General features: G+C 38.2%; 1 protein-coding gene across 8 annotated transcripts in view; it reads right to left on the bottom strand.

Moving 5' to 3' along the window:
• Window positions 1–26,755, bottom strand: part of LOC108402919 (mediator of RNA polymerase II transcription subunit 18) — a 184,412-nt gene that overhangs the window by 71,253 nt on the left and 86,404 nt on the right. For 7 of the 8 annotated variants that reach the window (XM_073233480.1, XM_073233481.1, XM_073233482.1 and 4 more), the window contains one exon: window positions 11,379–11,432. In XM_073233480.1, the coding sequence (XP_073089581.1) occupies window positions 11,379–11,432 (54 nt within the window). Of the gene's footprint in view, window positions 1–10,897; window positions 11,009–11,378; window positions 11,433–26,755 lie in introns of those variants that run through there. The other variant, XM_073233488.1, reaches the window with a different exon arrangement.

Below are 26,755 nucleotides of genomic sequence, written 5' to 3'. Positions count from 1 at the left end.
ACATGAAAGTCCAATTCTGTTTCCTCATGATCCCCTTTTCTGATCATGTGTGCATGTCAACTGTGTTCTCTGAAAAGATGTGTTGAGCTCATAACCCCTGCTATCTGTGACTGACCTTATTTGAAAATAGGGTCTTTGCAGATATAATTAGTTAATATGAGGTGATGCTGGATTAAGGTAACACTAATTCAATGACCATGTGAATATACAGAGACACACAGAGACAAGAATGCCATGTGAAGGTAGACACAGAGATTGGAGTGACATATCCCTCAGAAAGTAGGCAAGAGGCAAGCAAGGATTCTCCTCTAGAGCCTTCAAAGGAAACCTTGTAACACCTTGACTTTGGACTTCAGGTCTCCAGAACTATGAGAGAATAAATTTCTGTTGTTTAAAAAAAAACATTTGTCATATACAGAAATTAGCATATTATTTTCTTCCTATTCTTTTGACTTACTGATGTACTAATGTGTTATTATTTGTAGATTCCTTAATATATCCTTAGGTCCTGAAAGAGATCCTACTGTTCATATTCTTTGATATACAGAGAGATTTGACATATCAAAAAGGAATAAAAGCAGTTCTAAATCAGTATGTCAAAAATGTATAACTTGATAACTGTTTTGGAAGAAATCATGGAAGCAGATTTATCAAAATGCTATCAGTGGTTATAACTGGGTGGGAAGATCAGTGTGATTTAAAATTTTCTTCTTTATGCTGCTTTATATTTTTTAATTTTTTCTGGAAGAAATAGCATTTTTTTTGGTAATTGGAAAGTAATATAATAATAGTTTGTTGAATTTAATCTTCAAGTACTTTATATATAGATTTTCTAAAACTATATTCATTAAGTGAGATAGAACAATGTCAATTTTATTTTTGTACTATCTTTGTTGTCTTTTAGCTATCAATATTTTGCTAACTTCATCAAATAGATGGGTATTATTTCTATTTTTTTCTTTGCTCTACTGTAGTTGATATAACATTATAGTTAAATGCTTATTCAATCTACTAATGAAATTACCCATAATACCCCTGGGCTTAGAAACATTTTAATATTTCTTCTTTGACTATTAGTCTACATGGGCCTTTTATTTCTTCAGTTATTTTGGTAAATATATTTTCCTCTAAAATTACCCATCTCATCAGGAATACAACAAAGGTGCCAAAGCAATTTTTTCAACTTCATACTATATCAAAACATTTGCTTGAAAAGAATCACTGACCTAAATGGAAAACCTGGAACTATAAACATCTTGAAGAAAAAAATAACAGAAAAATTTTTGTGACCACAGGTTAAGCAATGATTTCTTAATTAAACAAAGAGCATTAACCATTAAAAAAAATTGGATTTCATCAAATTAAAAACTTTTGCTAGTAAGATAATCTACAAGTTTGAAAAAACATCTGCATAACAAATATCTCATTAAAAAACTTGTACGTGAACTTGTATGTGAAGAATTCTCACAAGTCAATATAAAAATAAGCCAATTTTTAAAAAAGCAGAAGATGTGAACATTTTTTCAAAGGGAAGATATGCATTGCACATAAACACATGAAAATTTACTCAACATCATCAGTCATGAGGGAGCTACAAACTAAAACCACTATCCATAAACCTATTTGAATGGCCAAATCCAAACACTGACAGTATCAAATGCTGGTGAGTACGTGGAAAAAGGACTCTCATTCACTGCTGGTATGAATGCAAAATGGCACACCCCCTTTGGAAGACAATTTGCAAGTTTCTAACAAAGGTAAGCATACTTATACCTTACATTCCAACAATTGCACTCCTTGGTATTTACCCAAATAATTGAAAACTTATGTCCACACAAAAACCTGCATGCACATTTATAACAGCTGTATTCGTAATTGCCATAACTTGGAAACAACAAAGATGTCATTCAGTAGGTGAATGGATAAACTGCTATGTTCAAACAATACAACAGTATTCAGCACTAAAAAGAAAGAAGCTATCAAGCCATGAAAAGATATGGAGGAACCTTAAATGCATATTACTAAGTGAAAGAAGTCAATCTCAAAGGCTACAAATTATGATTCCAGCTATATGACATTCTGGAAAAGGCATAAAATGAATGAACTATTGATAAATACAACAACACGGATGATTCTCACCAGCATTAAGTTGAGTGAAAAAACAGAAACAAAAAGATGACGTATCATGTAATTTTGTTTATATAACATTATGGGAAAAGGGACAGAACTCAAATCTAAGACGTTGCTACGGGTGGGGAGTGGAGGGGGAGACTGCAAGGTAAGTAGGGAATTCTGGGGGGTGAAGGAAATACCCTATATCTTGATTGTGGTGGTGGTTACATGATCTTACACGTTTGTCAAAAACCAGAACTACATACTTTAAAAGGGTAAATTTTATTGTGTATAAATTGTACCTTAATTAATCTGACTTATTAAAAAAAGTAATTCTAGGGAGTAGCTTATAACTGCTTAATCAGACTGAAAGCTCCATAAGAAGAGAGACCATGTCTTATTTATGTTTATGCTCTCAGTACTGAGGATATTACAGCTGTTGTATGTTTAATGTTTAGTATGTGCTTGGCAACATGCTAAGCAAAGAGCAAGCATTAACTGATTTAATTCTTAAAACAACCTTGTGGGGAAGGCAAAATTAATATCCTTATTTTACATATGAGCTGCAGATCAGAGAGAAACTGTCTTGCCCAAAAGAAAAAGCCAAGTGACAGAACTGGGATCTGAACTCAAGTTTGTGTGACTTGAGCCTGAGGGTTTAATCGTTATGATATGTTGCCTTGCTGATTTATCCCATATTTAATGAACAAATGAATGGATGAGTAAACAGTCAATTGTGCTGGGGCTTGGTAGGGCAGGCTGAATCTAATTCATTAGAATAAAATATGTGTTATATTTCAAAAAGCCACATTTTAATGTAGAGATGTAATGTGCCTATTTTAAGCTGTGCATGTAGAATGCCCATTATAGTATTTAGTTCTCTTTAATAATGCCTTATTTTGCCTCCTTTAAGAAATGAGTATACATTTATATACCAAACTTATATATAAAACAGCATATTTTATCTTTAACACTGAGAAATATAAAGAAACAAAAATGCCCCTAACACTACAACCTAGATAAAATCCATTTACATTTTGAAAAATAAAATACACATACTTATTTAGAAAATGCAAACCATTCAGGCAGATATAAAATGGAAAGTGAAAGCCATCATTCCCTCTTACAGCCCCTTTTTAATTTTTATTTTTATAATATTTGCCTACTCAGTGTCCATGACACACTGATAAGGACTCAGAGATAAATTCAGATGGAAGCTAGTCCATACATTTAGTCAACTTACCACACATGCTACATGACGTTTTAGGGAGTAAGTGGCAGTCAGAAGTGATGAAAAGTGGCAAGAGGATGTGGAAGAACTAATACTTACGGAGTATTGTAAAAACTTGTATATTCTGGTATTCTGTGCATTCTATTTCCCTTAAGATAGTATTTCTATCTTATACAGAAAATCTGAAAACACTGTGAGAAATGCATACCCATATGTACTGTGTGCTTACTACTGGGCAGTGCAATATTAACAGTGAAAAGGTCTTGCCCTCCAAAAGTGTATAGTTTTATCAGGGTATAAGAGGACAGAAGATACTTAACATATACTTATAATAATGTCATATTAAATATCTACATAAAACCACAGGGGAAAAAACAGAATACCATTTTTGGCATCATTTAATTTCAGAGGAATTTTTCTCCTACACCCTAAGGATCTCAAAACTAATTAAGTTCATATTTTGTCCTTCATTCTTAAAGAGGAGGGAGGGAAGGAGTTATTTGCACATTTTGAGCCTCAAGTGGCAATAACATAACATCACAAGAATTTTTCCCATGAACTTTGAAATGAAGTGCATTAGCCTTCATCATGGTTCCTTAACAACTGTCCTTGAGCAGCTAGAAAAATACCCTTTATAACATAATAATAATGTATAAATTCAGATACAGTAGGAAGGAAATAATTTACTTTATTTGTTTAGGATATATTTTCTACTTCAACAAATTGCTTCTCATATTCCCTATGTGATACAAATTCTAATCTAAAGGAGGTATTACCTTGTAAATCTGTTCCTAGAATACCATGGATATGAATAAAGCCTTTGTATATAGCTTCAAATTCAGAATTCACATTAATAACCTATTTCATTAAATAATTACTTCATCAAATACATATCAAAAAATATTTTTCAATAAATCATGTTCACTTCTGTGAAAGGGAGGGTATAGAGAAACTTTATGAAGTTGTCAGATTTAAAACATTTTGGGGAGGCTATTTAGTATACAGATCCTCTTCTACTCCAAAAACCCTTTAGTAGAAGTTCCATGCTAGGGTTCAGTTCCTTTTCCTCTGGCAGGCTATGAGGTGGGCAGCTGCTAACCAATGAACAGTTGATGAGGGAGGAAGAAAGCAAGCAGATGCAGTAATAAGCCATTTTTAAAAGCTGTGATGCAGCATCACAGTAGCATAAATTGTACACATTTCTTCTCTGAACCCTTCTCCCCCTAGCGCTCCCTTCTCCCCCTAGTGCTCTGGACAGCGTAGGCATTTCTTGTTACTAAAACTGATAGTATATCAATATTGATTAATAGTATTTTCATTGTATTCTACCAGGTCCCTTTGAAACTAGGGATGAAAGGGAAGGGAATAAAATAAGGAGAGTCAGGGTAAAAGTTGTTTGATTCCCTTATCACTTTCCCCATTCCATGAACCTGAGTATCTGTCCCACAACAACCCAAGCAGAATTCTGGGGGTCTGTTTTCTGAAAGGGATAAAGCAAATGGTCTCTTGACTGGGGGGCACAAAAGGCAATTGACATTGGTAGGAATATAATACTAAAAACTGAGGGGAATTAAGTGAACATATGCTCAATTAATATGGAATGTAGCAACCCCTTCCACACCCAAGTCCTTTTCATCCCTTATCATCTAAAGAGCAAGACAAGACTCTGCTCTTCAGACCCTGATACAGATACGGTGATGTATCTCAAAAATAGGGAAAAGAAGCTCATCTTATTGTAAGGCCCAAAGGCAACCAGCCTATGCATTTAAAGCTTCTAATTTAAAGCTTCTCATTCTTTTTTTTCATACCATTCTCATATCTAAAAATTAGTAATTCCTTAGCACCATTAAATATTCCATCAATGTGGCAAGGGAAACAAAAGCAAAAATGAACAACTGGGACTATATCAAGCTGAAAAGCTTCTGTACAGCAAAGGACACCATCAATAGAACAAAAAAGGTATCCTACAGTATGGGAGAATATATTCATAAATGACAGATCCGATAAAGGGTTGACATCCAAAATATATAAAGAGCTCACAAACCTCAACAAACAAAAAGCAAATAATCCAATTAAAAAATGGGCAGAGAAGCTGAACAGACACTTCTCCAAAGAAGAAATTCAGATGGCCAACAGGCACATGAAAAGATGCTCCACATCGCTAGTCATCAGAGAAATGCAAATTAAAACCACAATGAGATATCACCTCACACCAGTAAGGATGGCAACCATCCAAAAGACAAACAACAACAAATGTTGGCAAGGTTGTGGAGAAAGGGGAACCCTCCTACACTGCTGGTGGGAATGTAAATTAGTTCAACCATTGTGGAAAGCAGTATGGAGGTTCCTCAAAAAGCTCAAAATAGGCATACCATTTGACCCAGGAATCCCACTTCTAGGAATTTACCCTAAATGCAGCAGCCCAGTTTGAAAAAGACAGATGCACCCCTATGTTTATCACAGCACTATTTACAATAGCCAAGAAATGGAAGCAACCTGAGTGTTCATCAGTAGATGAATGGATAAAGATGTGGTATATATACACAATGGAATATTATTCAGCCATAAGAAGAAAACAAATCCTACCATTTGCAACAACATGGATGGAGCTAGAGGGTATTATGCTCAGTGAAATAAGCCAGGTGGAGAAAGACAAGTACCAAATGATTTCATTCATCTGTGGAGTATAAGAACAAAGAAAAACTGAAGGAACAAAACAGCAGCAGAATCACAGAACCCAAGAATGGACTAACAGTTACCAAAGGGAAAGGGACTGGGGAGGATGGGTGGGAAGGGAGGGATAAGGGTGGGGAAAAAGAAAGGGGACATTATGATTAGCATGTATAATGTGGTGGTGGGGGGCATGAGGAGGGCTGTGCAACACAGAAAAGACAAGTCGTGATTCTACAACATCTTACTACGCTGATGGACAGTGACTGTAATGGGGTGTGTGGGGGGGACTTGGTGAAGGAGGGAGCCTAGTAAACATAATGTTCTTCATGTAATTGTAGATTAATGATAACAAAATTAAAAATATATATATATTCCATCAATGTTCACACTTCTCCAAATGTTTTTTTATTAATGTATCATTGATATACAATCTTATGAAGGTTTCACATGAGTAACATGAGTAAACATTGTGGTTTCAACATTCACCTATATTATCAAGCCCCCCCAACTCCCCGTTATAATCACTGTCCATCAGCATAGTAAGATGCTATAGAGTCATTACTTATCTTCTCCATGCTATACTGCCTTCCCCGTGACCTACCTATATTATGTGTGCTAATTATAATGCCCCTCCATCCCCTTCTCTCTCCCTCCCTCCCCACCCTCCCCAACTCTTTCCCTTTGGTAACTGCTAGTCCCTTCTTGGAATCTGTGAGTCTGCTGCTGTCTTGTTCCTTCAGTTTTGTAAAGCTTCCCACTCTTAAGCACAAGCAGATAGCTAATTATTACCAGAGATGAGAGGAAAACTCTAATGTAAAAGAGATCACAACAAACAGAGAAAAGCAACTTTAGAGGAAAAGAATCTATGTAAGGCAAAGAAAATTTGTTGAAACAATAAACAGGTACTATGAAAACATTCAGAGAATAAAAAAGACTTCCTAGAAATTAAAAACAGCAGAAAAGAAAACTTAAATTGAATATAAAGATGAAGAAATCTTCTAGGAAGTAGAGCTAAGGAAACAAGTGGTAAAAATTAGAGAACTATTCCAGGAGGCTCAGCATCAAGAAGCTATTATTGGCAATCAAGAAAGAGGAAGACATGGAATTTAGGAAACAAAAGAGCCAACACAGGAGAGAAGCAGACTCCCCAGTGAGTAGGGGGGATATCTCAGCATGACAGCTGTGTACTACACACAGAGGGACATCTGTCCATTTTGGAACAGTGTGACTCCAGAGACGGACTGAAGGCTGTCATCACAAAGATCTCTGCTGCCACTTACTCTCTTTCTAAAGACACAAACACAATGCCCTGGTGAGCCTGGGCCTCGACTTGTCCTGACTAAGTTCTAATAAATTTCTTCTCAAAATACAGGACTCATCTCACCCCCACTGAGGTGGTGTTTAACCCACTCCTGAAAGTTCACAGTCAACTTAGGAGAAATCACAGAGCTGCTCACTCCCTCTAACCATAATTCTGCCAAGTGTCCACCTGGTCCACACTGGAGCCCTGCCCAGTACAATTTCCAGGACTAAATGTTGCCTTTGCCCAAAATTGCTTTTCTTTCATAAAAGAGGCTTTGTGAACCTCAGGAAAATGAAGCACGTATGGTCCATCAATCCCTGGGAATCCCTCAGTTCCTTTCAGGAGTCTAAGAGGTACAAGTATATATAACTATATACTTAGTATACACAGTATGGTTTATAAGTATAGTAAGTATAATGTATTTTAGGTATATACTTACATATATCTAATATATATACTTACTATATATAGTAATATATATTATATCATATATATTACTATATATATAGTATATAGTAAGTATAGTATGTACAACTATATATACTTAGTAATACTAAATAATTGTTTTCCTTTTTCACTGTGCTGACACTTGTGCTGATGGTATAAAAGCAACGATGATAGCTGTTGAGACCTTGACACACACCGAGGCGGCAGCACCAAACTGCAACAGGACTCATGCTTCGCCACTACATAACTGCAGTTAAAAACAATACCAGGTTTAATTTAAGAATGCCCTTGATAAAGCAGTAAAAATTATTTTTAATAAGTCTCAACTCTTCAGTGTGGAAAGAAATGTTAAGTTTGCATAAAACATATACTTAAATACAATGGTTAGCTTCAGGAAAGGCACTTGTGTGGTTGAGTTGCAAATTGAACTAGCCAGTTTTTTTCATGAAGTACCCATTTTTACTTGAAAGATTGAATGACAAACTGTTATTTAAACTTAGATATTTGACATATATTTTCTTAAAATTGAACAAAGTGAGCCTGTTATTACAAAGAAAACTATAGTATTGTCACCATGATGTAAGTCAGGCTTTCAAGAGAAAATTAGAATTTTGGAAAACATATCCACCAATGTAAGCTTGATAGCTTCCCAATATTTAAAGACCTTTCCAGTGAGACCAGTGGTACTATTAACAAATGTGATTTAAAAATACTGTATAATGCACTAGCCAAGATATGGAAGCAACCTAAGTGTCCATCAGTAGATGAATGGATAAAGAAGATGTGGTACATATACACAATGGAATATTATTCAGCCATAAGAAACAAACAAATCCTACCATTTGCAACAATACAGATGCAGCTAGAGGGTATTATGCTTAATGAAATAAGTCAGGCAGAGAAAGACAAATACCAAATGATTTCCCTCATTTGCAGAGTGTAACAACGAAGCAAAACTGAAGGAACAAAATAGCAGCAGACTCACAGACTCCAAGAAGGGACTAGCAGTTGCCAAAGGGGAGGGGTGTGGGAGGGTGGGTAGGGAGGGAGGGAGAAGGGGATTGAGGGGTATTATGATTAGTTCACATGGTGTGTGTGGGGAGTCATGGGGAAGACAGTGTAGCACAGAGAAGACAAGTAGTGACTGTGGCATTGTACTACACTAATGGACAGTGACTGTAATGGGGTATGGGGGGGGACTTGATAATATGGGTGAATGTAGGAACCATTGTTTTTCTTGTGAAATCTTCATAAGAGTATATATCAATGATACCTTAATTAAAAAAATACTGTATATTAAAATGTGTAAACATCTGCCCACGTAGGAAAGGTCCTACAGGCCTTAGGTCTGTCCCACTAGAACCTGTTATGTCAAAATTCCTTTTATTTTCAGCATAAAACAAATAGTTCTTTTGCAATATATCTATATAATTTTTAGCTAACCTAATTGTAACAAAATCCTTACCCCATCTTATAGGGATTCCATCTCCTTAGAAATAAACTCATTTTACATTCAGAATTCTTTTCTTTATCAAATGGCACTGAGTGGACCATAACTCAGTAAACCAAATTCTTATCATATGAATGTTCTGTAAGCAATTAAGAAAAAAAAATCAGTATAACATTTAGAAGAGAGAGAGAATGGAGAAGACAGAAAAGGAGGCTGGTTGGTAAATATATGAGTCATTTTTATTTTTCTCTAAAATCCGTATTATGAGTATAAATGTTAATCAAGTTATGAATTCCAAGATTTAAAGTAGAAGAGAAAAAAAATCTCACCAGCATAGAATACAAGCTTTTTCTTATACTTGTGATCAAAAGCACATTTTAATTTATGCTTCAGTTGACTACTGGCCAACTAATACTTCCACAGCAACTCTCCCTTTGGTCTTCTCTAGGAAATTTAAGTTACATTTAAATTTAATGTAAGTTAAATGTAATTAGTTTAATAACAAATTCAATTAATTAGATGAGATTAGATTTAAATTAGGGAGGTAAGGAGGTCAGAGAGAAAAAACAACTTTCCAGTCAAACCTTTGGAGTTGTCATACATTACTCTTATATAGCCATGTTCTTTAGGATTTATTACCAGACAACTAAAATCAACTCAATTTACCAAACTGTTCATAAATAATCCCCTCAAGAATTAATTTGGTAATGAAAACAAATTTATTAATAAAGTACTGACTGCCCTCTAGTGTTCAAAATAATGATTTTACTGGTTAACTAAATTTAAAATACCCTTCAGGGGTAAAAAAAAAACAAACCAAGGTCCTAAAGAAGCCATTTAGGGTCTTTAAAATCAAGGGAGAAATTCAGATCTTGCAAGGTTTTCAACAGTAGTCTTCTCAAATCAAGACACCAGCTATTAATCTGAGCAATCTGATTACTTTTACCAGTAGCCCCAAGAGCCTAACCTCAGGCATATATGGAAATTGGGTATGAAGAGAAAATAAACTTGGTAACATTTTTACTATACTTCTTCAAGTTACACTGGCATAAAACCAGACTCAGACTTCTTCCATTTGGCAAAGAATAACAAAATGCTTGAATCAAAATTTTCCTCCAGCATGACTGAGGTTAAGCGAGGAAAATTGTCTCTAGTTCCTTTTTTTGTTGATGCGTTATTTTAAATTTTAAGTACTTCCTAACCAGTCTTTCTAGTCTATATGTTCTTTTTTTTTTAAATTGGATGTTCTAGAATCTCTCTTTGAAATTAGAGTCAACAGAAAAATAAGAGTTCAATACAGAGTAACTTACTTTTTAGTCAAAAACGTAGATGCTAAACTTTTGTGTATTCAGATTTATAGTCTCTTAACCACATTGTTAAATAAAATACGACATACAGGTCCACATCACTGGAAATAGTATACACCCTTGATATTATGATTACTTCCATGGTGTCTTTCATTGGCCACACACTATGAAACAGAACTTGTTTCAGAAATTCTAGCAGAACTAAATTTCCAACCAAATGAAAGTACACGTAAGTTGCTAAGTGTTCAATATAGAGAATTTAAAATTTCTTATTTTTAACTTGCAAGGGACTGATGAGGATCCCTAAATAGCAAGGTTAGAACTATTTTTTATAATAATACAAAGATGGTATTTTGCCTTTTCATTCTCATTACCTCCCAACTGTACAGCCAATTTTCCGGAGACTACATCATATGTGATAACACAACAGACTGAATGTAGAAGCAGGTATGTGAATCCAGCTGCCTCCTGTGAAGCCAGATATTACAGATATCTGCAAAAATGTAAAACAATGCCACACTTCTCACTGATTTTTAAATTTATTTTAGGAGTTATTTTTCATTAAAAATGTTATTTATGTAACATATCATGGGTTTATTAACATTATTTTAAATGACTTAAATTTTTTTTTTTCAGTTTTAATTTGTAATAGAGTAAGTTCAATAGATATAACTCATACAAACAAACTCTTGGGGTCTTCAATCAAGAAGTTCCTAAAACTAAAAGGTTTGAGAATCACTAATGTAGAGAGCAGCATATCAAACATGACAAAAATTAATTTACTCTCAAACCTTCAATAGACGTGAGGATAAAACACAATTATCATTTACTAAGAAAAATATAGGTGATACTCACCAAATGGATCTTCCATGCCACTATTAACCAGTTTAGGGAGAAAGGGTACAGTTTCTAAAAAGAGAAAAATATTTATATTTTTTATAAATTTGTATATTTAAAACATTAAATTCATCATATTTGATGTTTAAAAAAAAAATAAACCCAATTCATTAACAGTGATTATAGTTTAAAACTGGAACATTATAGAAATGTTCAACTTATTGAGAACATTGCCACATGGGATTTATTTTAACTGAGTTGTGATACAGATATGTAATATTAAAGTTGGAGTCATAAAACATTTAAGGCTAATCTAATTCCCTTTAAAATATATTATTCTGAGTGTGCTCAAATAAGTTCCTTTACCAACTCCCATCTTGAATTTATTAGAGCCTAAGGAAAAAGGCAAGTTTTTATGTAACCCACTCCCACCAAAAAATACCCACAAAACTCACATAAGCACCTGAAAAAGGATAGGAGGAATATCTGAGAAGGAAGGAATTGGTCTTGCCTAAAGAGAACAGAAGTTATTGTAGATGAAGGAAGATGGTTGAATAAGTTGTAAGTTTAGAACACTCAAGTATGAAAATAAAACAAAAAAATGTTTTGAAAGAAATTTCACTAAGTATAGCTATACAACCTCTTACTTGTAATCAACACAAGGATCAAATCTGCCCAATCTTGCTTCCTATCTCTTTCATAGTTTGATCCCAAGGGCATTCCCTAATAAATAGTCTCAATACTAAACTCCAATTCAGATTCTGTTTTTCAGAGAACAACCTATTAACAGATGGTGCCAGTAGTTAGAAAATTGGGAGTATGCAAGGGAAACAAAAGCAAACATGAACAAGTGGGACTCATCAACTTGAAAAACTTCTGTACAGCAAAGAACACCATCAACGAAACAAAAAAGCAGCCTACAGTATGGGAGAATATATTCATAAATTATCCAAAAAGGCATTAACATCCAAAATATATAAAGAACTCCTATGCATCAAAAAACACAAATAACCCATTTAAAAATGGGCAAAGGACCCAAATAGACATTTTTCCAAAAAATGCAGATGGCCAACAGGCACATGAAAAGATGCTTTATATCATTAATCATGAGGAAAATGTAAATCAAAACCACAATGAGATGTCACCTCACACTAGTCAGAATGGCCACTATCCAAAGGTATGAAACAATAAGTGTTGGTGAAGATGTGGAGAAGAGGGAACTTTCCTACATTGTTGATGGGAATGCAAACTAGTGCAGCCACTATGGAAAGCAGTACAGAGGTTCCTCAAAAAACAAAAAAGAGAAATACCATTGACCCAGTAATTCCACTTCTAAGAATTTACCGAAAGAAAATAAAATCCCTGATTTGAAAAGATGTATGTACCCTTATGTTCACTGCCGCATTATTTATAACAGCCAAGTTATGGAAGCAACAAATGAATATATTCTCCCATACTGTAGGCTGCCTTTTTGTTTTGTTAAAGTCCTTTGCTGTATAGAAGCTTTTCAAGTTTGATGTATCCCACTTATTCATGTTTGCTTTTGTTTCCCTTGCATACTCCCAATTTTCATTGATCTGTCCATCAACAGATTAATGAAAAAAGAAGATGTGGTACAGATATACAATGGAATATTATTCAGCCATAAAAAGAAAAGAAATCCTGCCATTTGCAACAATGTGGATGAACCTAGAGGGTATTCTGCTAAGTGAAGTAAGCCAGGAAAAGAAAGACAAATACCATGTGACTTCAGTTATATATGGAATCTGAAACAAAACAAGACAGAAATAGACTCACAGACACAGAAAAGAGGCTGGTGGTTACCATGGGGAAGGAGTTGGGATGAGTGGGTGACAGATGAAGAGGATAAAGAAGCATAAAAACCTCAACTATATTAATTAGTCTTGGGGACGAAAGTACAGCAAAGAGAATATAGTCAATAATACTGTAATGTCTTTCTGTGTTGACAGTAACTACACTTATTGGGATGAGCATTTAAACTGTTGAAGTACTATGTTGTATACTTGAAACCAATATAAAATTGTATATAAACTATACTTCAATAAAAAAGAAAGAAAATTGGGAATACGAAAGGGTTTTGGAGTTGAATCACTCATAGACTAGATGGCAATGAAGACCCCATTGCTGGTGGTAGGTGTAACAGACAATCTCTGGCACAGGGTGCTGGTCCAATTCTTAACCTTTCACCAGTGACGAACAGTAATGGTCAGTCTTTGGAAGGGAATGCTCTAGCTGATTGGATGTTTCAGGCACCTGAAGAGGAATGGGAAAAAACTATAATGACAATGGAATTGAATTTCTATTGCTAAACTCAACTGGTGCTCTAGAAAAAGATAATAAAAAGCTAAGAGTAGTTAAAAGTCAACTGCAAGTCAAATATGAAAGTCACAGGGCCTCCTTGGTAACAAAGACACTCTTTTCATGGCAGCAGGATAGAAAAAGTTGAAGACCAGGCCCAGGACTTAATTATCCGAATAGGTCAGCTCCAAAGGTCAATGCTCAGCCAAGGGAGGTGTGCTATGCCAATATCAGGTCCCTGATTGGGAAAGAATGAGACCCTAATACATGAGATGGAGACAACTAAGTTGATACTGCTCCAAAGTCTCAAATGCCCAAATACCCCTTGACCCCTTGAGACTACAAAAGTGGCACACCCCCACTGTAAGAGCTAGCATTCTCCTCTCACTTGAAGATAATGCAGCGGCCTCCATACCCTGCTCAGTGAAATAGAAATGCCCCCTCTCAGGATCTGCCACCTGAATTCATGTCTCTTGGCTAGTAGGCCTTTAACTTGTCACAGCATAACCCAACCCAGATGTGCTGTGCCTGATAAGTGAGAAAGGAATTATAACCTAAGGGAGTTGCAAGACTTAGCCATCATGTGCTGGCAGGTGCTGGAACATGAGGAGCAGAACCTAAGATGGAAAGGGGAGAGGTTACTGATTATTCTCTGGAGATACAGCATTTAACACCCTGGCAAAAACCTCAGGATAGGATGTGAACTTACTACTCAGGAGGTTGCAGAAAATGGAAGAGTCACAGCCCGTGTTAAGTAAAGTAGCAATGCCAAAACCACAGCAGCAGACAGTGGAGGAAGGGATTAAAAGGCACAGGGAAATAGACTTGCTGAAATGGTCATTAAATACGTCAAGGATTTGGGAGGATGTCATAAGGAATGTACTAGTTGGAGCACCAGGGTCATTAAGAAATTTAATAGCTACTCTCCTCCATAGGAGTTATTAAAAAACTAACCTCACTGAGAGCAATAGTGATGACAGGACCCTGAAACAAAGGAGACCACACCATGGTACTTAACCGTTAGAAGCCAGATGGACACAATTACCATAAAGACCAGCAAAGCCCAAGTGGCAGTCAAAGACCTGCTGCAGAGATTTATGGAGACAGTTAATGGAACATGATGTCACCAGATGCAAAATAGAAAAGCAGCCAATAAAAGCACTCTTCTAACTGTAACATCAAAAGAAATCAAGGATGGGACATCAGGATGCTGAGGGCAGTCATGTCAATTTAAAAAATCAGAATCCTATACCCAGTTTCAGATCGTGAACTCATTGACTGAAGGAGGCCAGGTAGTCAGGTACCCAGGAGAAGGGAACCTGCAACACCAAAGCAAGTATAACAATTCCCTGAGAAACCTATGGCCCTATAAGACCCATCCAATACAGGTCTTATGGACTCTAAATTCTGGGAGTTCCTGCACTTAAGTTTAATGCTCTATAGTTGCTGCTTAAATCTAGGAATCTGTGTTCTGTAAGTGAAGTCTGATGGGAAAATGAAGCATGTGCTTGAAGCATCTGTGTACACATGGTCCACCTCTTCCTCTATTCCCAGAGGGTCTCATGGTCACACCCTCTGGCCCCACCTGCCCATCCTTTCCCTGCCTAGGCTGGAAAAGCCATGGTGCTTCCAGTGGGTAATTCCTCTTAACCATTTTCAATCAAGGTGTACTAGGCATGCAAATTATACAGGTGGTCCTGTTTATGGTCATTCACTCAGTTAACTGTAAGGTGGGGAAACAGGAACACTAATGTTTTAAGGACAGATTGACATTGATACCTGGAGTCCGGAGGTGTCATCATGGACCTATGAGGGCCAGGAAATAAAGTGAGTCCTGGCCAAGACCCAGCTCAAAATGGGCCCACTGGGTCTGTGGACCCTCCTGGTGGTCATTTCCCTGGTCCCTGAATGTATCATTGAAATAAACAAACTTGGAAATTAGTGCAACCCCCATTTTGAGTCTTTGGCATGTGAGATAAGAGTTATCACACTAAGGGAGGCAAGTTAAAGGAAGTCTCTAAAGCTGCCCCATCCCACCTGCAAGATAAGAAAAGAATAACACAGTATTCCAGGGGCAAGGAAGGGGAGATGGCAGAAATTGGTGTTATATCTCTAGAAGATGCAAGAATTCACCACTGTGGTCCCTGAAGAAACCAGACAAATCCTGGAGGGAGGAAGCACATCACTCAAATTCAATCTAATACTAACCACAACTGAAGCTGCCCTCCAAATGTGGTATACTTGCTAGAGTAGATTAACACAGACCCTGGAGCGCAGTATCCAGCTAATGACTGGAGGAACAAGATCTTAAAAAAAAACCAGAAGACAATAGGATCAGAAACAATTCACATTCACGTGGAACAGATTAAAGTATACATTTATAGAACTAGATCAATTTTGTCACCATCTTGCATAATATAGTCCTAAGAGATGCAGATCATCTGGACTTCCTGGAGGACAGCACACTGACCCATTATATTAACAACATCATGCTAACTGGGCCAGGTGCAGGTGAGCAAGAGGTGGATAGCCCACTGAAGGCCTTGACAGGACACATGCACTCCAGAAGGTGAGAAATAAATTCCATGAAGATTAAGGTACCCATTATATCAGTAAAATTTCTATGGGCCCAGTAGTCGGGCTTGATAAGATACATCATTTAAGTAAAGGCATCCAAGCAAATAATTGCACCTTGCATCTCCCACCATTAAGAAAACAGCATAACACCTGATAATACTGCTCTGGCTTCTATACTGGGTAACACAAAGAGTTGCCAGTTTTGAGAGTAGCCCAGAACAGGAAAGGACTGTGCAGGTTTAGGTAGTAATGCAAACAACCTGGCGGATCCTATGGTATTACGGCAAGCTCCAGTGGGAGAATCACTACACAGAGCCCTGGGGTTCTGCAGCAGAGCCATACCATTTGTAGTGGAAAACTGTATGCCTTTTGCAAAACAACTCCTGGCGTTCTACTTACTGGGTCCTAGGAGATATGAGCACCTGATAGGGCACCAAGTGACCATCTATCCAGAATCACTCAACATGACCTGGGTTCTGTGAGACACACCAAGTCATGAGGTTGGGTGTACCCACAACAATTCAGCATAAGAAGAAAGGAATACATCCAGGATCAAGTAAAAGTAGGACCAGAAGTGACAAGCATGAGACGACAACACAAACCCTCCTGTCATCTGCCTCAGGCACCACTCCCCTTTTCCAGCCAGACAGGGGGCCCTTAGCGAGCTGACAAAGAAAAAACCCTTACCTTTTTTCACAGATAGCTGCATGTGGGCACAAGTTAAAAATGGACAGTGGCTGCACTACAGCCTCACTGGGAGGTGGCAGTGAAAGACAGTGGTAAAGGAAAACCCAGGTGGTACACCTGACTGTCTACTTTGTGTGGACAAAGAACTGGTTTAAGATTAGTATATTTGCAGACTCTGACATGCTGGTCAGAGGGCATAAAAAGAGAAAGACTGGAAAACTGGCACAAGGAGGTCTTAGAGGCATGTAGGAAGACACAGGGGCAGACACATGTGAACATCTTTGAATCACAAGTCAATAGTCATCAGAGAACATCAACTATAAAAGATGCACTAAACAGCCAAGTAGACAATGACTCAACCAGTTTGTCAAGCATCTTTTGTCATGGCCTCCCCAGTGTTGACAAAATGAGCGCCTGGAAGAAGGTAGTCATGGTGGCAGACATAAAACACCATGAATGGACAACAGCATGAACTCCCACTTAACAAGGATGCTCTAGCTACTCATGTTGCCAAAAGTCCAAATGGCCAGCAGCATAAACAAACACTAAGTTCCCCATATGGTACTGTGTTTTAAGGAAACCTAAATGCCACAGGCCAACCATATTTGGCTGCTTCCACCCGGAAAGGTGAACAATTTATTCTGAAAGGACGAGAGACATCCTGGGTGTAGGTTTGCCTTTCCTGTCCTCAGGAACACCACTACATGAGAGCTTAGGAAATGTTCCATGTATCAGTAAGCATCACTCCACAGAAAGCCATTTCATGACAGGGGACTCACTCTGTAATAAAGTGCGGGAGAGGGCCCAGGACTGTGGGACCTACTGGTGGTATCATACACAGAGTTATCTAGAAGCTGCTAAGCTCAAAGAGCTTTGGGAGAGTCTGATGAAGGCAGAGCCGAAGCAATGACTCAATGTAATATTTTGTGAGAACAGAGTTCCATACTCCAAGATGCAATATATACCACAAATCAAAGACCTTTATATGCTGCTATGTCTTCAAAAGGAAGAATACACAGATGTAGGACATGGAGCTAAAAACTGCATCCCAAAGATCAGAGATAAAGATTCTGGTCACCAAAAGAGGAACACTTTCACAGGAGACAAAAGAATCCTGAGACTATAAGCTAGGGCTGTCACCCGAATATTTTGGAGTCTTTGTATTGGGATCAGCAGGCAGGAAGAGGAAATAATATTTTAACAGGAGAAACTGATCCTCATTACCAGTAAGAAGTAGGATTGCTGAAAAAAACAATAGGCAAAAATCTTTTGGACATAACATGAGCAACTTCTTCATGAACATATCTCCCGGGGCAAGGGAAACAAAAGCAAAAATGAACAAGTGGGACTATATCAAACTAAAAAGCTTCTGTACAGCAAAGAACACCATCAGTAGAACAAAAAGGCATCCTACAGTGTGGAAGAATATATTCATAAATGAGATATCCAATAAGGGGTTGACATCCAAAATACATAAAGAGCTTACGCACATCAACAAACAAAAAGCAAATAAGCCAATTAAAAAATGGGCAGAGTATCTGAACTTCTCCAAAGAAGAAATTCAGATGGCCAACAGGCACATGAAAAGATGCTCCTCACCGCTTAATCATTAGAGAAATGCAAATTAAAACCACAATCAGATAACACCTCACATCAGTTAGGATGGCCACCATCCAAAGACAAACAACAACAAATGCTGGTGAGGTTGTAGAGAAAGGGGAACCCTCCTACACTGCTAGTGGGAATGTCAACTAGTTCAACCATTGTGGAAAGCAGTATGGAGGTTCCCCAAAAAACTCAAAATAGAAATACCATTTGATCCAGGTATTCCATCCTAGGAATTTACCCTAAGAATGCAGGAGCCCAGTTTGAAAAAGACATATGCACCCCTACGTTTATCGCAGCACTATTTACAATAGCCAAGAAATGGAAGCAACCTAAGTGTCCATCAGTAGATGAATGGATAAAGAAGATGTGGTACATTTACACAATGGAATATTATTCAGCCATAAGAAGAAAACAAATCCTACCATTTGCAACAACATGGATGGAGCTAGAGGGCATTATGCTCAGTGAAATAAGCCAGGTAGAGAAAGACAAGTATCAAATGATTTCACTCATCTATGGAGTATAAGAACAAAGGAAAAAACTGAAGGAACAAAACAGCAGCAGACTCACAGAACCCACGAATGAACTAACAGTTACTAAAGGGAAAGGGACTGGGGAGGATGAGTGGGGAGGGAGGGATAAGGGGAGAAAAGGGGCATTACAATTAGCACACATAGTGTGTATGTGTGGGGCCAGGGGGAAGGCAGTATAACACAGAGAAGACTAGTGATTCTATAGCATCTTACTACGTTGATGGACAGTGACTGTAATGGGGTATGTGGTCGGGACTTGATAATGGGGGGAGTCTAGTAACCATAATGTTGCTCATGTAATTGTACATTAATGATACCAAAAAAAAAAAGTAGGATTGCTATTTCACAATGGGGACAGTGAGAATATGTTTGAAATCTAGATGATCCACTCAGGTGCCTACTGGTACTTCCCCAATTCTGAGAGTTTAGTGAACAGACATATTAGAAACTCTGACCCAAGAAGAGCATGGTAACGACTGTTTCAGGCCCCTCAGGAATGAGTGTTTGGATTACACCACCAAGTAAGCCATCAAGACTAGAAGAGATGGTAGCTGAGGGCAACTGCAATATGAAATGGACAGGGGAAGGAGGTAGTAACTACCAGTTGTAAAGTTGAGACCAGCTGCAGCAGCATGAGATATATACAGTTCATCACACTAACTTTCCTCTTCTAAGGAGAAGTCCACCAGATTCCTAGAGGATCTGATCTCTCAACATATGTAAAGAAACAGATGAGAAGAATGAACATGAAAACACAAAATACCAAGATGCAGGTAAAGCAATACTTAGAATTTATAGCTGTAAATATCTATATCGAAAAAGAAGAAAGTTCTCAATGAACAGAACAATAGTTCCATAAGACAGTAGAAATAAAAAACAAAGTAAACCAAAAGAGAGGAAGTAATAAGAATAGAGAGGATATTAATGAAATAGCAAATATAAAAATTAATTAAAAATAGATGACCTAATCATGGGGAAGACAGTGTAGCACAGAGAAAACAAGTATGGACTCTGTGGCATCTTCCTACACTGATGGACAGTGACTGCAATGGGGTATGGGGCGGGACTTGATAATAAGGGTGAATGCAGTAACCACATTGTTTTTCTTGTGAACCTTCATAAGAGTGTGTATCAATGATACCTTAATAAAGAAAAAAAATAGATGACCTAATGTAAGACATCATCGGTTTAAATAAGCTATTATTTAAAACTATAAAACTCTCAGAAGAAAACATAAGTATACATTTATGACTGTAGGTTAGGCAATGACTTCTCAGATATGACACCAAATGCACAAGCAACAAAAGAAAAAATAAACTTGACCTTATAAAAATTAAAAACAGAAAATAAGTGTTGGAGGATATGGAGAAATTGGAGCCCTTGCGTATTGTAATATAAAATGGTGCAGCTGCTTTGAAAACAGTTTGGCAGTTCCTCAAAAAAAAAAACAAAACTAAAAACAGAATTACCACATGATCCAGCAATTTACTTCCGAGTGTATACCCAGAAGGACTGAAAGCAGGGACCCAAAACAGACATTTGTACACCCACATTCACAACAACATTACTGACAACAGCCAAAAGGTGGAAATAATCCAAATATCCATCAGTGGATGGATAAATGAAATGTGGTACATATTATTCAGTCTGAATAAGGAATGAAATTCTAACATATGCTACAACGTAAATGAATCTTGAGACATTATGCTAAATGAAGTAAGCCCAACACAAAGGACAAACATTGTATGATTCCACTTATACAAAGTACCTAGAGTAGTCAAATTTAGAGACAGAAAGTAGCAGAATGGTGGTTGCCAGGGGCTGGGGGAAGGGGTAAATGAAGAGTTTCAGTTTGGGAAAATGGAAAATTCTGGAGATGGATGTTGGTAATACTTGCAAAACAATGTAAATGTACTAATGTCACTGAACCATACCCTTAAAAAATGTTAAAATGGCAAACTTTGTTATGTATATTTTATTTCAATAAAAAAAATAAAAATGGCTGAATCTTGTAAGAACAGTGAATACTAATTGACTAATTTTAATTTGCCTGACTGCAATTTCCCTCTCCCCAGCTTTGTGGTAGCCTTGAAAACCAAGAGCCTCCAAACTACAGTAGCTATGAAACCCATCAGTCTAGCAGCCTCTGGAAGGGGCAAAACAAATTTGAGCTCCTAAAAGCCTCACTCTCAAAGAACTGTTACTTTTTGATCTGAATTCTGCACCAAGAAGCTCCAGCCTCAGTGTTATCTTTATTTGACCGGACTCACAGCTTGTTCTGTGTAAACAGCCCAATTCTTCGGGTATTTTTCAAATACAGTGGCAGTTGTTTAACATCCCAACTGCCTAAGGCAGTGATTGAGGTGGGGGTGGCTAACAGGACACTGAACAAAATACTTACATGTTTAGGAATGAAATGCCTCTAAGGGGCTTTGGAAAGATGACATATTCCTGGCTGTCTAGAGAGATATATGCATTTGCAGGCTGTCATGCCCAGGAAAGGCTTGAGAAGGCCCTAATTTCTCACCTCTGGCTGAATCTGAGGGTCTGTGCAAGCAGAAAGTGATGGCTAAGGCAAAGCTGTAAACTGCCTGAAGGAACACTGGAGGTATACGCCAACATACACACATAGCACTCTTGGCATAGGTTGGAAAACTTACTGGTTTAAGGCATATAAGGAAATTTCTTTCTTTCTTTTCTTTCTCTCTTTCTCACTTCTTTTTTTAGTGAAGATTAGTTAATATACAATCTTTTTTTGGTTTCAAGTATACAACATAGTGATTTGACAGTTATCTACATTATTAAATCCTCATCCCAGTAAGTATAGTTATGTCAACATAGAATATTACAGTATTATTGACTATATTATCTACGCTGTACTTTCATCCCCATGACTAATTAATATTATAATTGAGATTTAGTGCCTCTTTATCGCCTTCACCTATTTCACCCACCCGCCCCAATGCCTCCCCCATGGTAACCACCAGTCTCTTCTCTGTGTCTAGGAGTATATTTCTGTTTTGTTTCATTTTAGATTCCACATATAAGTAAAATCAGAAGGTATTTGTTTTTCTCTGCCTGACTTATTTCACTTAGCATGATACCTTCCAGGTCCATTCATGTTGTTGCAAATGGCAAGATTTCTTTGTTTCTTATGGCTGAATAATATTCCATTGTATATGTGTACCACATCTTCTTTATTCATTCATCTATCAATGCACACTTAGGTTGCTTCCACATCTTGGCTATTGTAAATAATGTAGCAATAAACAAAGGAGTGCATTCATCTTTTCAAATCAGTTATTTTGTTTTCTTCAGGCAAATTCCCAGAAGTGGAATTGCTGGACCCTATGCTATTTTTTATTTTTAATATTTTGGGGAATCTCCATATTGCCTTAGATCAATCTACATTCCCACCAACAGTGTAGGAGGGTTCCCTTTGCTCCACATCCTTGTCAGCACTTGTTATTTCTTGTCTTGATGCTATTAGCCATTCTGAACGGTGTGAGGTGATATTTCACTGTGGTTTCGATTTATATTTCCCTGATGTTTAGTAATGTTGAGCATCTTTTCCTATGCCTGTTGGCCATCTTTATGTCTTCTTTGGAAAAATGTCGACTCAGGTTCGCTGTCCACTTTTTTATCAGGTTATTTGTATTTTTGGTGTTGAGTTGTATGAGTTCTTTATATATTTTGGATATTAGCCCCAATCAAATATATCATTTGCAAATATATCCTCCCATCTAAGGAAATTTCTGTGTAATCATTAGCTAACCACTAAGCCAACCAAGACTTCGATGATCAACACAATGAAGAGCACAGGCTCTACAGATTTAGTCCAGGACAGCCACGAAACAAACAAAAAGAAATTCACGTGAGGAAAAGAAATCTGAGTTGCAGACTTGCCATATTACTTTAAATGCTCAGTTTTCAAAAAGAAATGATGAGAAACACAAATAAACAGGGAAGTATGGTCCATATACAGGCAACAAAAGCATTCAATAAACTTGTACCTGAAGACATCTAGATGTTGGACTTACTAGATAAAGAGTTCATATAAGCTATTATAAATACTTCAAAAACTAAAGGAAACCATGTCTAAAGAATTAAAGTATGAGAACAATGCCTCATCAAACAGAGAATATCAACAGTGATAGAAATTATATTAAAAAAGAAAAACAGATTTTCTGGAGTTGAAAACTCCAATAACGGAAATGGAAAATTCACTAGATAGCCTTAACAGAGGATCTGAGGTGACAGAAGAAAGAATCAACAAACTCAAATACAGGTTAATTAAGATTATCCAATCTGAGGAACAGAACAAAAAAAGAATGAAGAAAAATAACAGAGCTTCAGAAAAACCATCAAGTGCACAAACATACACATAAATGGGAGACGGAATAATAGCATCAAATTACCCAAATATCGTGAAAAACATATCTAAGAAACTCAACAAAATCTAACTAGAATAAATGCAAAGAGACCCACACTTTAATATTCAAAATGCTGAGAGACTGTCAATGTAGACTTTTTACCCAGCAAAATTGACCTTTGAAAACAAAGAGAAATTAAGACATTCCCAGATAAAAACAGAGCATTCATCACTAGCAGACCTGTCCTACCAGAAACACTAAAGGGACACTTTTATGCTGACATAAAGGGATACTAGACAGTAATTAGAATCCAAACAAAGAAATAAAGAACACAAGTAAAGGTAATTACATACGTAAATGGAAAAGACGGCAAAACTGCATTCATTTCCTTTTCCCATCTAATTTAAAAGACAATGCATAAAGCAATAATTATAAAACCATGTTAATGGGCTTATACTATACAAATATATAATTTGATGAGAATAACAGCACCAAGAAGGGGAGAAGGAAGAGAGCTATACCGGAGTAAAGTTTTTATATACTACAGAAATTAAGTTGGTATTAATCTGAACTAGATTGTTTAAGATAAAATGTGAACTATAATCCCCAGAGCAACCAATAAGACAAGAGATAAGCTGGAAAGTCAAATTAGTTGAGTGCTAACCTTGCAAGAGCAAATATAAAAGGAATTAGAGAAAGTAAGGGATTAATACAGGCTATAATTATTAGAAGCCTAAACACACTGTATTCACTGTATAAAAAAAGCTCCATTCAGGAGCGGGAGCCAAGATGGCGGCGTGAGTAGAGCAGTGGAAATCTCCTCCCAAAAACACATAGAGCTATGAAAATATAACAAAGAAAAATCTTCCTAAAATAGAGACCACAGGACACAGGACAACATCCAGACCACATCCACACCTGCAAGAACCCAGCGCCTTGTGAAGGGGGTAAGATACAAGCCCCAGCCCGGCGGGACCCGAGCGCCCCTCCCCCCGGCTCCCGGCGGGTGGAGAGAAACCGGAGCAGTTTTTTTTTTTTTGGCGAGCGCTTTTTGGAAGCCTTAGAGGGACGGGCCCCCGTTGCTGGGGAGGCAGGGTGGCGGGACCGGTGAGGAGGTGCCTGGGAACGGCGCCGGAGGACAAAGAATATCCCGCGTTTCTCCCTGCGAGACCTGGGGGCGGGTGCCTGAGACCGGTGCCTGAGGACGGAGGAGGTCGCGCGTTTTCCCCCTTTTTTTTTTTTTTCTCTTTTTGGCAAGCGCTTTTTGGAAGCCTTGAAGGGACGGGGACCCCAGTGCTAGGGAGGCACGGTGGCGGGACTGGTGAGCGGGTGGCTGGGACCGGCGCCTGAGGACAAAGAATATCCCCCGTTTTTCCCTGCGGGACCGGTGGGCGGGTGCCTGAGACCGGCACTTGAGGACAGAGGAAATCGCGCGTTTTTCCCCTTTTTTTTTTCTCTTTTCTGCGAGTGCTTTTTGGAAGCCTAAAAGGGACAGGGACCCCGGTGCTAGGGAGGCAGGGCGGCGGGACTGGTGAGCGGGTGCCTGGGACCGGCACCTGAGGACAAAGAATATCCCGCATTTTTCCCTGTGGGACCGGTGGGTGGGTGCCTGAGACCAGCACCTGAGGACGGAAGAAATCGCGCGTTTTTCCCCTTTTTTTTCTCTCTTTTTGCCAAGTGCTTTTTGGAAGCCTTGAAGGGACAGGGACCCCGGTGCTAGGGAGGCAGGGCGGCGGGACTGGTGAGCGGGTGCGTGGGACCAGTGCCTGAGGACCAAGAATATTGAGCGTTCCTTCCCTGCGGGACCGGTGGGTGGGTGCTTTTTGGAAGCCTTGAAAGGACAGGGACCCTGGTGCTAGGGAGACAGGGCAGCAGGACCAGTGCGCGGGTGCCTGGGACCGGCACCTGAGGAAAAAAAAAAAAAATCGCGTGTTTTTTCTTTTTTTTTTCCTTTCTGTTCCCTCTCTCATTGTTGCTGTTGTTGTTTTGGTTTGGAGAGTGCTTTTTGGAAATCTTAAAGGGGCAGGACAGGTCACTTAGACCAGAAGCAGGGAATCTGGGGATCTCTGGGCACTCTAACCCCCTGGGCAGCAGGGAGCACAGAGGCCCCTTACGGAGATAAATAGTCTCCTGGCTGCTCCCCCTCTAACGGGGCTCCACCATTTTGGAGGAACAGCCCCAGCCAGGCCAAGCCCACAGCAACAGCGGAGATAAACCCCAAAGCAACTGGGCAGGAAGCAGAAGCCCTGTCTGCGCACAGCTGCCCAGCACAAGCCACTAGAGGTCGCTATTCTCCCAGGAAAAGGCTACAAACCAACAAGAAGGGAAGCTCTTCCAGCGGTCACTTGTACCAGCTCTGCAGACTATCTCTATCACCATGAAAAGGCAAAACTACAGGCAGACAAAGATCACAGAGACAACACCTGAGAAGGAGACAGACCTAACTAGTCCTCCTGAAAAAGAATTCAAAATAAAAATCATGAACATGCTGACAGAGATGCAGAAAAAAATGCAAGAGCAATGGGATGAGATGCAGAGAAAAATGCAAGAGCAGTGGGATGAGATGCAGAGAAAAATGCAAGAGCAGTGGGATGAAGTCCGGAAGGAGATCACAGATGTCAGGAAAGAGATCACAGAAGTGAAACAATCCCTGGAAGGATTTATAAGCAGAATGGATAAGATGCAAGAGGCCATTGAAGGAATAGAAGCCAGAGAACAGGAACGTATAGAAGCTGACATAGAGAGAGATAAAAGGATCTCCAGGAATGAAACAACACTAAGAGAAATATGTGACCAATACAAAAGGAAAAACATTCGTATTATAGGGATACCAGAAGAGGAAGAAAGAGGAAAAGGGATAGAAAGTGTCTTTGAAGAAATAATTGCTGAAAACTTCCCCAAACTGGGGGAGGAAATAATCGAACAGACCATGGAATTATACAGAACCCCCAACAGAAAGGATCCAAGGAGGACAACACCAAGACACATAATAATTAAAATGGCAAGGATCAAGGACAAGGAAAGAGTTTTAAAGGCAGCTAGAGAGAAAAAGGTCACCTATAAAGGAAAACCAATCAGGCTAACATCAGACTTCTCAACAGAAACCCTACAGGCCAGAAGAGAATGGCATGATATACTTAATGCAATGAAACAGAAGGGCCTTGAACCAAGGATACTGTATCCAGCACGACTATCATTTAAATATGATGGTGGGATCAAACAATTCCCAGACAAGCTAAAGCTGAGGGAATTTGCTTCCCACAAACCACCTCTACAGGGCATCCTACAGGGACTGCTC

This window comes from Manis javanica, chromosome 4 (genome assembly GCF_040802235.1).
Source record: "Manis javanica isolate MJ-LG chromosome 4, MJ_LKY, whole genome shotgun sequence".
NCBI classification, from domain to species: Eukaryota; Metazoa; Chordata; class Mammalia; order Pholidota; family Manidae; genus Manis; species Manis javanica.
The sequence above is the reverse complement of the archived record's forward strand: the minus strand, read 5'-3'. Positions and strand labels throughout refer to the sequence as shown.